Below are 12,993 nucleotides of genomic sequence, written 5' to 3'. Positions count from 1 at the left end.
TCCTTAACCTTATCACAGCAAAACTGCTGTGTTTTCAGTACTGCAAGCAGCCTTCCAAGCTGCCTGCAGCCTCTTCATGGTCATTCTGAGACTGCTCTTTCCCCAATCAGGAAGAGAAGGCATCACACTGCACTCTGGGACTACATTGGGGGAAAAGAGCAGTCTCGGAGCGACGAGGGAGACGTTGCAGTCAGCTCGGAAGGCTGCCTGCAGCCCTGAACACACAGCTGGTTGATTACTTCGCTGGTTGATTACTGGGCTGGGGCACCTCCCTTACAAGGAAAGGCTACAGCGTTTAGAGCTCTTCAGTCTAGAAAAGAGGCTTCTGAGGGGGGACATGATTGAGACATACAAAATTATGCAGGGAATCAATAGAGTGGATAGAGAGATGCTCTTTTTCCTCTCACATAACACCAGAACAGGGGATAGCCACTCATATTGAGTGTTGGGAGAGTTACGACAGACAAAAAAAACCTTTCTTTACTCAGCATGTAATTAGTTTGTGAACTCCTTGCCACAGGAAGTGGTGATGGCATCTCATCTAGATGCCTTTAAGCAGGGATTGGACAAATTTCTGGAGGAAAAGTCCATCACAGGTTACAAGTCATGATAGGTATGGGCAAGCTCCTGATTCTAGAAGTAGGCTACCTCAGAATGCCAGATGCGAGGGAGGGCACCAGGGTGCAGGTTGTGTCTTTTGTGCTCCCTGAATTATTTGGTGGGCCACTGTGAGATACAGGAAGCTGGACTAATGGTCCTTTGGCCTGATCCAGCGGGGCTTTTCTTAAGTCAAGAACACAGCCATAGGCTGTGCAAAAGCGGGACTAAAGCATGCAGCAGATTTGGCTGAGACTTCTCATTCCTGGGAATCAGATAACCTGAAATGCCTTTCTCAGGTACCAAAATATGCAACCCTTGGAAGAGGTTACAGAAGTCCCATTGAGAAAGTCAAAGAGCAGACCCTACATAACATAGAAAGAAGCCTTCTGTTCTGCACTGTAACAGCTAGGGACCAGCGACAAGTAAACTGATGGGCATACTTAGAAAAAGTTTTGAAGGCCCAACCGGAAAGAGAAAACAAAAGATTCATTTTATCACCATTGTCACAAAACCAGCCCCATTGTGAGCCAACAAGCTCCTTCACTTCCTTTTAGTTCCCAGGACTCATGTGTTGAGCCAAGTACTACTCCAGAAAACTCACTACATGACAGGCCCTTCCTGATGCTTTCCTTCAATGTCTGAACTGAATGGACTCTGGGTATCCTTCCAGGAGGCAAAAATGGTACTCTGGTGGTAACTAGAGAGGCAAACCAAATCCAAACTCTGATGATGGTCAAGGGGTCAGCCAAACACTGACGAGGGCAAGAAGCAATCTTTACTGGCTCACGTGACTGGTACATCAAGGCCAGAACCATTGCCCTTGTCTGGAAGCAGCTCTCAAGGCAGGAAGAGTCTTCTCTAGCCCTACCTGGAGCTGCTGCCAAGAACTGGCTCTGCAACTAAGCCCAGGCTCATCTTGAAATGCCTGAGGCTCTCTTGCTTGCCCCAATGCTCCCCTGTCCAGTGCAGACTCATCCAAAACCAACCAGGTCAGCAGGAGAGGCTTTACAGGGATTTGCAAAGGTTATCTCTGCTGCAGCTGTATTCAGAAGCCCTGCACTTTCAAAGGTGCTATCCATGAGGATGGCAAAGAGCACAGCTCCATCCATTGCTAGGCACACCATGGCAGGAGGCCACCAAAGACCAGAAGCAGGGGCGTGCCTGTGGCAGGGGGAAGCAGAGGCCTTCCCACTCTCCAGGCTGGCTGGAGTAAGAACATAAGAAGAGCCCCAGTGGATCAGACCAAAGACCCATCTAGTCCAGCCTCCTGTACCTTACAGTGGCCCAACAGATGCCTCGGGGAGCACAGGGGACAAAGACAGACCTGCATCCTGGTGCCCTCCCTCACAGGCTGTCCCTGAATGCCAGATGCTTCAAAAACCAGAAGACTGCAAATACCCATCACAACTTGTAACCTGGGATGGACTTTTCCTCCAGAGGTCTGTCCAATCCCCTCTTAAAGGCATCCAGGCCAGATGCCATCACATCCTGCAGCAAGGAGTTCCACAGGCCAATCACGCGCTGGCTGAAGAAGCATTTTCTTTAGTCTCTCCTAACTCTCCCAACACTCAATTTCAGAGGATGTCCCTTGTGAGGCGGCTGCTGAGGGAGGGCTCTTCGGCCCTTCGCCCCCCGCTCCCCCAAGGACTTCCGCGCTCAGCGGACCTTTCGGGAGTGCAGGAAGGGCGGCGGCCAGGGCGCGCCTCCACGAAGGGGCGTAGAGCGGGCGGCCAGGCAAGCGCGGCAGCCGCAGGCCGCGCAAGACGCACCTCCTCGCGCCGCTTCTGCCAGCGGCCGCAGGGCGACTCCTCCAGGATCTCGGACTCGTCCTCGCTCTCCTCCTCCTCCTCTTCCTCCTCTGCCTCCGCCTCCTGCTGCTGCTGCGGGGCCACGGGGGCCAGCGGGGGCGACAGCGACGGCATGCCGGGCCCGCAGGAGGACGACGGCGCCACCGCCTCGGGCCTGGGGTCGGAGCCGCTGCCGGGGACCTGCTTGGCTTCGCCTTCGGACATCGCCGGAGGGGCGGCGGGCCCTGCCGAGAGAGGCGTCTGAGACAGCAGCTGGGCTCGGGGGGGGGACCCCCGGCTCACCTCTGCGAAGGGCGGGGGCACAGGCCCGTCTCCACTGGCGAAAGGCCGGCACAAGTGGCGACGGCCCAGCTCGCAGCCTCAAGCGCCGCCACCCACCGACCGACTGACAGACGGACGGACGGCGAGGGGGCGGGTCCTGCACGGGCCACTGAGCCTCCTCGCTGTGCTTCCGAGCGCCTTTCGATTGGGTAGAGTTCCCCGGAGAGCCCGCCCATCACCCACCCCCGTGGCCTATCCGCCTGCCTGGTCTGCGAGGGGCGCGCCTGCGCTGTTGGACCGCAGTGGCACTTGAGCCCTTCGGGGCGGGTCCGGATGTGACGCAACTCCTGGTCCCTGGACAGGGATGTTCGGCAGCTGCCTTCTGGCCATTGAGTCCCGCCGTCCACACACCTTCGTTGCAGCCGTAGCGTGGCGTGTGCTGGTCTGTCTGGCGCCGCTGCGGGCCTTTTTGCGCTGAGGACCGTCTCCAGGCGCTGCTGCTGCTGTAGTGGAGCCTGAGAACACAAGCCTAGGCGTGTCTACTCAGGAGTAATTCTCATGACAGTCAATGGGGCCTACTCCCAGGAAAGCGTGCATTCACAGACACAGTGGACTCCATTGCCAGGCGCTGTACACCCAAGCACAAGAACTGGCTGTCTTCCCATATCCTTCCAGCAATGTCCAGTATGTCTGCCATGAACTGTATCCACTCCCTTTGCAACACCTGAGAACAGCATCTGGTCACTCTGCTGATCGGCAGGGACTCCAACCATTGTCACTGCTGGTCAAGCATTCATCGGAAGCCCTGAAGACAGGGGTGTCAAACTCATTGCATACGGAGGGCCACACAGCATTCATGATGCCTGCTGAGGGCCAGATGTGATGTCATTAGGCAAGAAGTGATGTCATTAAACAAGCCATAACTAAAAAGAAACACTTTTTTCTTACTTAAGAACTCATTAGCTGCAAATAACAAAAGAGAAAATATATGAATCTTGATCACATTTCAAGATATGGGAGAGATATGGGAGCCCAATTTTCATGTGGGCTGCCCTTTTAGCAGTAACACCTCAGCACTGCTTAGCAGATGAGAGCCTGAGGGCTGTATAAAAAGCTTCCATGGGCCGCATCCAGCCCCCAGACCTTATGTTTGACAACCCTACCTTAAGGTTTTTAGGACTGCGATATTGCCACAGGGGGCAGAAGAATAGTCATTTCTCAGAAAATTCCACTGCAGCCCTCCTTCCCCACCACAGTAAAGGGAAATGTAATGCCCTGAACCACTGTGGTCTCACCCTCAGCAGGATACTGCTGCATATGCACTCCCACACAGGACCCAGTCCTAACCAAATTTCCAGCACTGGTGCAGCTGCAATGCAGCCCCAACTTTGAGGAGGCCTCTGTGACTGCCTCCCACCACAGGATGCAATGCACACCCCATCGGCATGGTTGCACTGGCACTGGAAAATTGGATAGGATTGGCTCCACAATCAGAACATGCATTCTGATCCAGCAACCATGGGCCCAATGCTGTCTGGCTTTCCAGCACCAATGGCACAGCTGAATCAGCACTGGAAAGTTGGATAGGATTGGGCTCCATGTGTGGCTGATGTGGCTATGTTTTGCTATGCAATCTGTTTCTCTGCTCTCCTTAGGCAGTTGTCCAATCGGGAAGAGGACACAGCACCTTCCATGCGGCCCGTCATGCAGGCCACAAGGGAAGCCTGCAGCATCCCTGGCAGCAGTGATTAGTGTGATGCCAGTAGTTCTTTTGTGGGGTGCTGACCCAGGGCCCAATCCTATCCAATGTCAATGGGGCATGCACTGCATCCCGTGGTGGGGAGGCAGTCGCAGAGCCTCCTCAGGGTGCTGGAAGGTTGGAGAGGATTGGGCCCTGGGGCTCTATCTTGTCAGCTGGGTGGTTCCTCACAGCAGCTGCCTGAGGTGGGCTCTGCAGGGGAAGGAAGGGGTCTCTGTGTTGCCAGGGCCTGCACCATCTTCATCTCTAAGAGCCCAGGCTGGTCCCCCAGAGCCCACCACAGCCTGTTCCCTGCAGCCACGAAGGGCGTAGTCGGAGGAGGCGCTAGGGCGCGTGGTTGCAGACCCAAGGCAGTGCTCCTCCCGGGGGATAGCGATGGACTGCTTCCCCCCCCAGCACAGCAGGTTGGCTGACTGGCGCGGGCCTCGCCCACTCTTAGAACGACTCTTAGGCCAAGCCCCTAGCAACAGCCGGCTTCTGGCCCCGCCTCCGTTGCCTGGCAATCGAGTCCCGCCGGGCGACGCATCTTTCCGGGGACCGTTTCTTTCCCGTGAGCCCTTTCGGCAGGCAGTCGCGCAGGCGCAATGCAGGGGCCGAGGCCCGTCCTTCTTTTCCCTCAGCGCCCTTCGTGCCGCAGGCCGGGACTCTATGGTGCCTGCCTGATTCCGGTTCCGCCTCCCGGTCTGCCTCCGTTGCCGCCGCTTTCTTCGCGTCCTGCCCCGTCCTGCCCAGCTCGGGCCGTCCTCGCCTCGCTCCCTTCGCCTGCCCGCCGGCGGCCGGCCATGGGTGCCTACCTGTCGCAGCCGAGCACGACCAAGAGCTCCGGGGACGGCGCCGGGGTCGGGCCGCGCCCGCTGCACTTCGGCTACAGCGCCATGCAGGGCTGGCGCGTCTCCATGGAGGTGAGGGGCCGCCTCGGGGCCGGGGCAGCAGGGGACGGGCAGGAGCCGCTGCCGCCTCGCGCTGACGCCCCGCCTGCCGCCTTCCCTTGCAGGACGCGCACAACTGCATCCCCGACCTGGACGGCGAGACGGCCATGTTCTCCGTCTACGACGGGCACGGAGGTGAGGCGCCAGGAGCCTGGCTTGCCTGCGTCCTCGGGTGCTGCGGCGGCGGGCGCGAAGAGCACGTGCCCAGGAGCACACGGCTCCTTGCAGTGGAGGCTGGGGCGAGCAGCCCCTGCGGTGGCCCAAAGGCTGCCCCCTTTTCAGCCAGCTCTGCCCACCGTTGCATGTGAGCAACAGGGATCAAACGTGTACACCTGCGGGCTGGGCAGCAGTGGGTTCAGCTCGGCAGCTCTCACTTGAAGAACGTAAGAAGAGCCCCCTGGATCAGGCCACAGGCCCATCTAGAACAGCCCAGTGGCCCCCCAAATGCCCCAGGGAGCGCACAAGACAGCAACAGACCTGCACCCTGGTGCCCTCCCTCGCATCTGGGTGATGCCAGAGAGGATTTATTATCATTATTGTTCATAGTATTTATTTACCACTTTTCAATGAAAAGCTGACAGAGAAAGTCAAATAACTAATGTCTCCCTGTGCCAAAAGGGCTCACAATAAAAGAGTACCAGCTGACAGCCACTAGAAAAGGCACTGCTGGCGTTTGGAGGGCCAGTTACTCTCCCCCTGCTAAATCAAAGAGGAGCACCCGCTTGAAAAAGTGCCTCACTTACCCAGTTAGCTTTTATCATTTGTGTGCCTGCAGTCTTCCATGCTCCGGTCTGGCCAATGTTACTTTTTCTTTCTGGAGTGCGTGGCTAGGCTAACACGGGGCAGGGTATGGGGGAGCAGACCTTTCACTATTTTTTCCATACACCAGGGGAGGAGGTTGCTCTGTACTGTGCCAAGTATCTTCCAGAAATCATCAAGGACCAGAAGGCCTACAAGGAAGGCAAGTTACAAAAGGTGAGACAGAACCGCTTCCAGTAGAGCCCATCTAGTTAGATCGTGTTCCTCTTATTTCTCAGAGGTCACCGCATGTGAGCACTTCCAACTGTGTGCCATGACTGTACTAGTGCTCTTGTTCACATTTATGACAAAGCCACACTTGTGCAGATCTAGATGGCTCATAAGAAGAACCCCGCTAGATCAGGCCAAAGGCCCATCTAGTCCAGCTTCCTGTATCTCACAGTGGCCCACCAAATGCTTCAGGGAACACACAAGACAACAGACACAACCTGCATCCTGGTGCCCTCCCCTGCATCTGGCAATCAGAGGCAGCCTACTTCTAAAACCAGGAGCTTGCATGTAACTACCATGGCTTATAACCAGTGATGAACTTTTCCTCCAGAAATTTGTCCAATCCCCTCTTAAAGGCAGATGCCATCACTACTTTCTGTGGCAAGGAGTTCCACAGACTAATTACACACTGGGCAAAGAAATATTTTCTTTTGTCTGATGTAACTCTCCCAACACTCAATTTTAGTGAATTTCCCCTGGTTCTTGTGTTGTGTGAGAGGGAAAAGAGCGTCACTTTGGAAAGGATATGGTAGAGGAAGAAAAGGTGCAATAAACAGCAACTTAGGCTGTCAGGAGGTTAAGCACCTTCCCTAGGAGGAAGGTAAAAGCATTTAGGAAGAATGCAACGGGGGGGGGGGGGGAGAGAGAGAACCTGGGTGTATCAATGAAACTGATGAGTAAGAGAGTCATTACAAACACAAGAGAAGACTTTTTCGCACAGCACATTGTTGACATGTGGAATAGTTCCCCTCCCTGATTTTGATTGCTTTAGAAGGGAATTAAATAAACTCATGAAAAGATGGTTTATTAGTGTATTTCAGTCTTTTAGCAAATAACTATATTCAAGTTAACTGCATTTTATCCAATACATTTTGTAGTTTTACAAATCAAGGGCTACCTAAAATATTCTATACTTATGTTAATGTGATGGGCTTTTGTTCTGTTGCAGCAGGGCTCCTATGTAGTGGGACAATCCTAATCTGGCATAGAGGGTTTAGCACCTGAGCTCCAAAATGTTGGGGGTAGGTGAGAAGACAAGCATTTCGGGACGCTTGGCTCTATTCAGCCAGCCATACTTTGCCTTTACATTTGGAGCCATGTTGATACCATTCTAACATCTTGGCTCTTCTTGGCCTAGTCTCTGTCACCTAGACACATCTATTTGTTCCAAATTGCTGATAAAGTTGGCACTGTCCAATTGACTCAGTCCAGCCCCTTGAGGGACAGTTGAACCACCATCATTGACCAAACCTGCAAAGATCCCAGCAAAAGCCAAGATAAGCTTTGGCTGGATCAGAGTGCCAGTTGCTCATCAGAGCACTCTATGCCAGTAACAGCCATTCCTGTGTTTCTGGAAAGCTCAAGAGTGAAAATCAGCTCTCCGGGCTAAGCAAAAGCAGGCAGTTTTTAGCTGAGTTTTGCATAGCATAGAACAGCTCAAAGATGCTGAGGGCCAGAGAGCAGCATAGGAGCCTGGTTACGCATGTGGCTCATCTAATTCTTGCCATGTATGCACATGTTATTCGTCCCCTGCACATGCCAAAGGAGCCACTGCCTGCATCTTGCCTAAATAGTTCCTTCTGCCAGGCCAGACCATCAATGCATTGGAACTTGAATCTGGAGCATCTTGCATTCAAATCAGAGGTGGTTCTGATACTGAACTCCAGCCACTTTGTGCTGCCTGTAGGCCCTTGAGGATGCCTTTCTAGCCATTGATGCCAAGCTGACAACAGAGGAGGTGATCAAGGAACTGTCACTAATGGCAGGGCGGCCCCGAGATGGTGGCGATGAGAAAGAAGAGAAAGTGGCCGACGAAGACGATGGTGAGCACAGCTGCTTGCTGTCTTGAGAGCAAAGCCGGGATGGGGAGGGGCAAGCCCAGAGGGCTACTCCTTGCTGGCAGAGAGAACGTTACGCAGCCATGCACAGGCAAGCACCATGCTGTGCCATAGCAAGGGAAGCAGGGTTGAACCAGCAGCCCATTGTGCCTGGGAGAGGTGGTGGCAGTGGCTACTTTTCAGGGCCTTGGCATAGGCAGTGCTGCTGCAGTCTCAGCTCACTTGATCGGGGGGGGGGGGGCTGGCAACAAGGGTCTGCGAACCCTCCATTTCGTGCTTCTGGCAAATGTGGGAAAGTGTTCCCCTTTGCCAGTTGAGAGACTTGCTTCTGTATCACCATCTGCTTTCTAACATGGAGGAGGGCTTGATGTTGTGGTGGTGTTCTATCCTCCAGTGGACAACGAGGAGGCTGCCTTGCTTCATGAGGAGGCCACAATGACCATCGAGGAGCTGCTAACACGCTATGGTCAGAACTGTGTCAAGGGCAAGCTGGGGCCTCCAAGCAAAGAGCCAGGCCAGGTGGGTTCCCAGGAGCTGAGCCTGAATGGAGAAGCTGAGTTGCTGGAGAAAGAGGAGGAGGAGAATGGCAAGCTATGTCCTGAGTCTACCAGCACCTCCCCTGGTCCAGATGTAGCTGCTGGTGGGGATTCCAGTACCCTCTCCAAAAATGCAGCTTCTGCTGAGGGAGCAGCCCCTGCTTCAGGCGAGGCTGAGCCATCCTGCTCCTCTGCTAACAAGGCCCAGCGAGCTGCTAAGTCCAAGTTCTTTGAGGACAGTGAGGAAGAAGAGGAGGAGTCGGAGGAAGAAGAGGAGGAGGAGGAGGAGGATGAAGATGACAGTGAGGTAAATTTTCTGCAGTTGGGCAACCTGGGAGTGGAGGTGGAGATCTTCCCTTTCTGGATGAGCAGAGCAGGAGCCAAGTTTAGGCCACTTTCCTGTCAAGGGAGTTTGCTGAGGCTTGCTGTGGCCATTGGCCTCTGCTGGCAAAATGATAGCTGGTAGGTGTCATGTGGTTCAGTCTTTTCTTCTGGGGTGGGGGATGAGGCACTCTGTATCTTCCAGGAATGTAGTGAGGATGAGGATGGCTACAGCAGTGAGGAAGCAGAAAATGAGGAAGATGAAGATGACACAGAAGAAGCTGAGGAAGATGAGGATGAAGACATGATGCTTCCGGGCATGGAGGGCAAGGAGAAGGTCAGTGCTTGAAGTGGGAGGCAAGACAGCAAGCACCATAGGAAAGAGAAGGGTTGAAGTTGGTATATAGGAAGCTGGCTTAAGTGGACCCATCCAACTCAGTATTTATCAATACTGTCTGGCAGTGTTTTTAGGGAAAGAGGAGTCTTCCCCTTCTCTACCTGGAGATGCTGCCAGGGTTTGAACATGGGCCCTTCTGCGTGCAATACAAAAGGGGCTTCACCACTGAGCCATGGCCCTATGCAAAAGCTCAGATATTGTCCATGTTGCACAGGTCTCAGCCTGCCAGAACAGACTTTGTGTACAGCACAAAGTACAGGGGGCAGGGAGGGGGAGTACTACTTGCCCTGGTGCTGGGACACAGGCCTTCAGCTGCCCCGCTTGGGGTTCTGCATGGGGCACATCTCACAGCCCTCTTGGTCTCCAGCCCGGCTCAGATAGTGGCACGACGGCAGTGGTGGCGCTCATTCGGGGCAAGCAGCTCATTGTGGCGAATGCAGGGGACTCCCGCTGTGTGGTTTCGGAGGGCGGCAAGGCTGTGGACATGTCCTATGATCATAAGCCTGAAGATGAGGTGGAGCTGGCCAGGATAAAGAACGCTGGCGGGAAAGTGACCATGGACGGCCGCGTGAATGGGGGCCTCAACCTTTCCAGAGCCATTGGTGAGACTTAGAACCCGCTGGTGGCCTTTCTTCCCCACCTCTAGTAGTAGCTTGGGTTTCTTGTGGGGGGAGCACCAGTGCGTGATCAGTGGAGGCAACTGGCTGCTTGGACCAAGGGCCTGTTGTAGCCACAATTGTGTGTTTGGCAGCTATAGGCATAGCACCTCTGAAGATTCAGGACGCAAGAGCCTTGCGTCTCCAAATACGAACATTCCATGTAGCTGTTATGTTTTGCAGCTGGCAATAGATAGGTTCTCCTTGGAGCTGTGAACAGGTTTTTAAAAAACCAAACGAGCTGCTGGCCTGAGTGTTTTGTGGCTGTTTGGAGGGCAGAGGGTGGCCTATGGCTACTGGGAGGGAGAGTGGAATGCTGAGTCAGATTCTGCTTTTGAGGGCAGTGCCTTTGATGTTCCCCACAAATTGTGGGGGCCTACCCTCAGCTTTTTGTAGTGCAAAATCTCCCCATTCCCTGGTGGTGGTGGTAATTTTTCTGGAGCAGTGGACCTCACACATATCTTTGTATGCTTCCCTTTCAGGAGATCATTTCTACAAACGCAACAAGAACCTGCCCCCAGAAGAGCAGATGATCTCTGCATTGCCAGACATCAAAGTGCTGACAATCAATGATGACCATGACTTCATGGTCATTGCCTGTGATGGCATCTGGTAGGTGAGGGTTGGACAGAATGGGGAAAGACTACCCTGAGCAACCACTGGTCATCACTCCTGGCACCAAGAGTGCTGCTGACATAGCGTAAACAAGGCTGCACATATGCGAATTCATGAGCTGAAGGAAAGGCCAGGGGTGACTCCATCCAGTGCATAAACGTCAAGTGCACATACACTCTGCTTTGGGTGACTTTCTCTCCTGTCTTGTTTAGGAATGTCATGAGCAGCCAGGAGGTGGTAGACTTTGTTCAGTCCAAGATAACTCAAAAGAGCGAGAGTGGAGAACTGCGGTCCCTTTCATCCATAGTAGAAGAAGTGAGTTGGGAACAGAGTGTTGAACAAACCATTAGCTGGCTCCACTTGGCCTCCTCTTTGAGCTGAATCCACAGTGATGCCCTCTGTTAGGAATGCTGTTGGCTTTTCTGGCTTTCGTGGTTGTGCAAGATGCAGGCATTGCATTTCCACAAGTTTGTATTTCAAACAGCTGCCTTTGAGCTATGCAATCAGATAGTTCTGAGGCTGTGGGCAGGTCTTTGCTACTCATCAGAGGCACCTGCAGCAAAACAGATGGGATTTGCTGTCCATCAGATGGCATCAGAGGCTGCCCATCTGTGGGCAGCTGGTCTAACTAGCTAGGGGCAGCTGTCTGCGTCTCATATACCTGATACCAGTTTTGGACAATCCAGAAAAGCACTGCTGCCAACTGCAGAGGCGGATGCTGTGCTTCCTTATTACTTTCTGCTTCAGCTGGCCAGGTGAAGCACAGGAGGGCCTTGGTTCAAGCCTGGATTCATCATGGGTTTGGTGTAGGCAAATAACCTGGCAGGGCTGCCAGGTTGACTCCATGCTTGCTGGCTTTTTGCCCTGCTCAAGGGTAGCCTGCAGCATCAAGATAACATGAGACTCATGCTCTGCTTTCTCCCTGCCAGCTCCTGGACCGTTGCTTGGCTCCAGACACGTCGGGCGATGGAACAGGCTGTGACAACATGACTTGCATCATCATCTCATTCAAGCCACGTCCCAACCAGGTCCCCTCTGCTGAGGGCAGCAAGCGGAAACTTGAGGACAAGACAGTGGTTGCAGCCACAGCCGGCCCCACGGAAGAGAGCCGCAGCAAGAAAGCCAGGCGGGACTAGCAGCCAGTTGGGCTGGAATGGCCCGAGCTCTTGATGGACTCTTGTTTTCTAAACAATGCTGAACTCTTGATGCCTGATTTAGGCCTTTTTTAGCCTTAGGGAGGCCTGTGTCATGGGGGGAGCAGGGGAGAGGAGGGGGGGGGGTTCAAATCAGTCACACTGTTTTTTTTAAACCATTCCAAAGAGTGAGTGGTGGGGAGGGGAGAAGCAGGGCCCAGCAACAGCCTAGAAGCTGACCCACCCCGCATCTTTTCATCCCGTCCCCTCCCCCCCACAGCGTCTCATGTGGTTGTTGCCATTTCTGTGCCTGTGATGTTTCTGTTGGCAGAAAGCAGTCTTTCATTGTGGAGGTTTCTGATCTGCACCCCTATTTAAGGCCTTCTGTTTTTTATTTGTGGGACTGGCTGTGCCCCCCCCCCCCACGTTGGCCACCAAGTCTCACTCTGTGTTGTTCACTTTCAGCTGAGATTTTTTCAGACTAAAAGTCCCAAACCGGAGTAGTGATTGTGTGCTTTTGTTCAAGGGGGGGCCTTTTGTGAAACGTTTCCCTGCACCTTGTTCTTTTAGCAGGCACTTACAGCACCTACATCCTCCTAGACTGAAGACTCCTTCCCTCTGAGGCCTCCTCGCTCTCCACTAGCACCTACAATGCATGGCTGCTGTGGTGGCCCCAAGCAATAATCCACCAAAGGGCCAAACATGCACCAAAGAATGTTACTTTAACCCCTTTTTTCCTTTTAAAAGGGGATAATGCAAGGTGTCATGGAACCATCCTGGCCAGAGGGTTTTTTTAAGAACTTATCCTGCTGTGGTTTCTGTCGTGACTGTATACTCCCCATTATGTTCTATTTAACAAAACACTTATGGAACTCTTGTCTCCTACAGGCTAGGTGCTAAAGCCTTCTTGGTGTGAGTCTGAGGTGTTTTGCATGCCCTTCTACATCTCATTTGAAAAGAAAAAACTGGACAAACTAGAAAATTCTTCACCATGTACTTTCGCCCTAACTCAGTATTCTGCCTTCAGCAGTGGTCAAAGTGCCCAACCAGGGAGCCTCCCAAGTGATAATGGGATCAAAGACTACAAAACTCTTCCTAGGATCAGATTATG

At 53.5% G+C, this 12,993-nt stretch overlaps 2 protein-coding genes across 3 annotated transcripts in view; one reads left to right on the top strand and one right to left on the bottom strand.

The window, feature by feature from the left end:
- Positions 1 to 2,796, bottom strand: part of NRBP1 (nuclear receptor binding protein 1) — a 28,059-nt gene extending 25,263 nt beyond the window's left edge. Inside the window, exon 1 of the mRNA XM_066626845.1 lies at positions 2,370 to 2,796. Coding sequence (XP_066482942.1) covers positions 2,370 to 2,612 — 243 coding nt within the window. The 5' untranslated portion in view covers positions 2,613 to 2,796. The remainder of the gene's footprint in view (positions 1 to 2,369) is intronic.
- Positions 2,797 to 5,055: 2,259 nt separating this feature from the next.
- Positions 5,056 to 12,382, top strand: PPM1G (protein phosphatase, Mg2+/Mn2+ dependent 1G). 2 transcript variants are annotated; one of them, XM_066626831.1, is made up of 10 exons: positions 5,056 to 5,330; positions 5,423 to 5,492; positions 6,247 to 6,332; positions 8,074 to 8,209; positions 8,619 to 8,743; positions 9,287 to 9,418; positions 9,846 to 10,080; positions 10,617 to 10,746; positions 10,962 to 11,064; positions 11,679 to 12,382. In XM_066626831.1, exons 1-10 carry the CDS (start codon positions 5,211 to 5,213, stop codon positions 11,883 to 11,885), a joined length of 1,344 nt encoding a protein of 447 aa, XP_066482928.1. In that variant the 5' UTR covers positions 5,056 to 5,210; the 3' UTR covers positions 11,886 to 12,382. The 2 variants fall into 2 exon arrangements, with proteins under 2 accessions (XP_066482928.1, XP_066482920.1); XM_066626823.1 differs by having other exon boundaries at positions 8,619 to 9,067.
- Positions 12,383 to 12,993: the final 611 nt, after the last annotated feature.

Source organism: Tiliqua scincoides, chromosome 1, assembly GCF_035046505.1.
Source record: "Tiliqua scincoides isolate rTilSci1 chromosome 1, rTilSci1.hap2, whole genome shotgun sequence".
In the NCBI taxonomy this organism is placed as follows: domain Eukaryota; kingdom Metazoa; phylum Chordata; class Lepidosauria; order Squamata; family Scincidae; genus Tiliqua; species Tiliqua scincoides.
Note: the sequence above shows the minus strand (reverse complement) of the source record. Positions and strands in the feature narration are given on the sequence as shown.

Bases quoted from the DNA above. Each gene is read 5' to 3' on its own strand.
- PPM1G (XM_066626823.1), top strand. From the start codon at position 5,211: ATGGGTGCCTACCTGTCGCAGCCGAGCACGACCAAGAGCTCCGGGGAC. The intron at 10,081-10,616 runs GTGAGACTTAGA...CTTCCCTTTCAG, and splicing joins CAACCTTTCCAGAGCCATTG to GAGATCATTTCTACAAACGC. The intron at 10,747-10,961 runs GTAGGTGAGGGT...TGTCTTGTTTAG, and splicing joins ATTGCCTGTGATGGCATCTG to GAATGTCATGAGCAGCCAGG.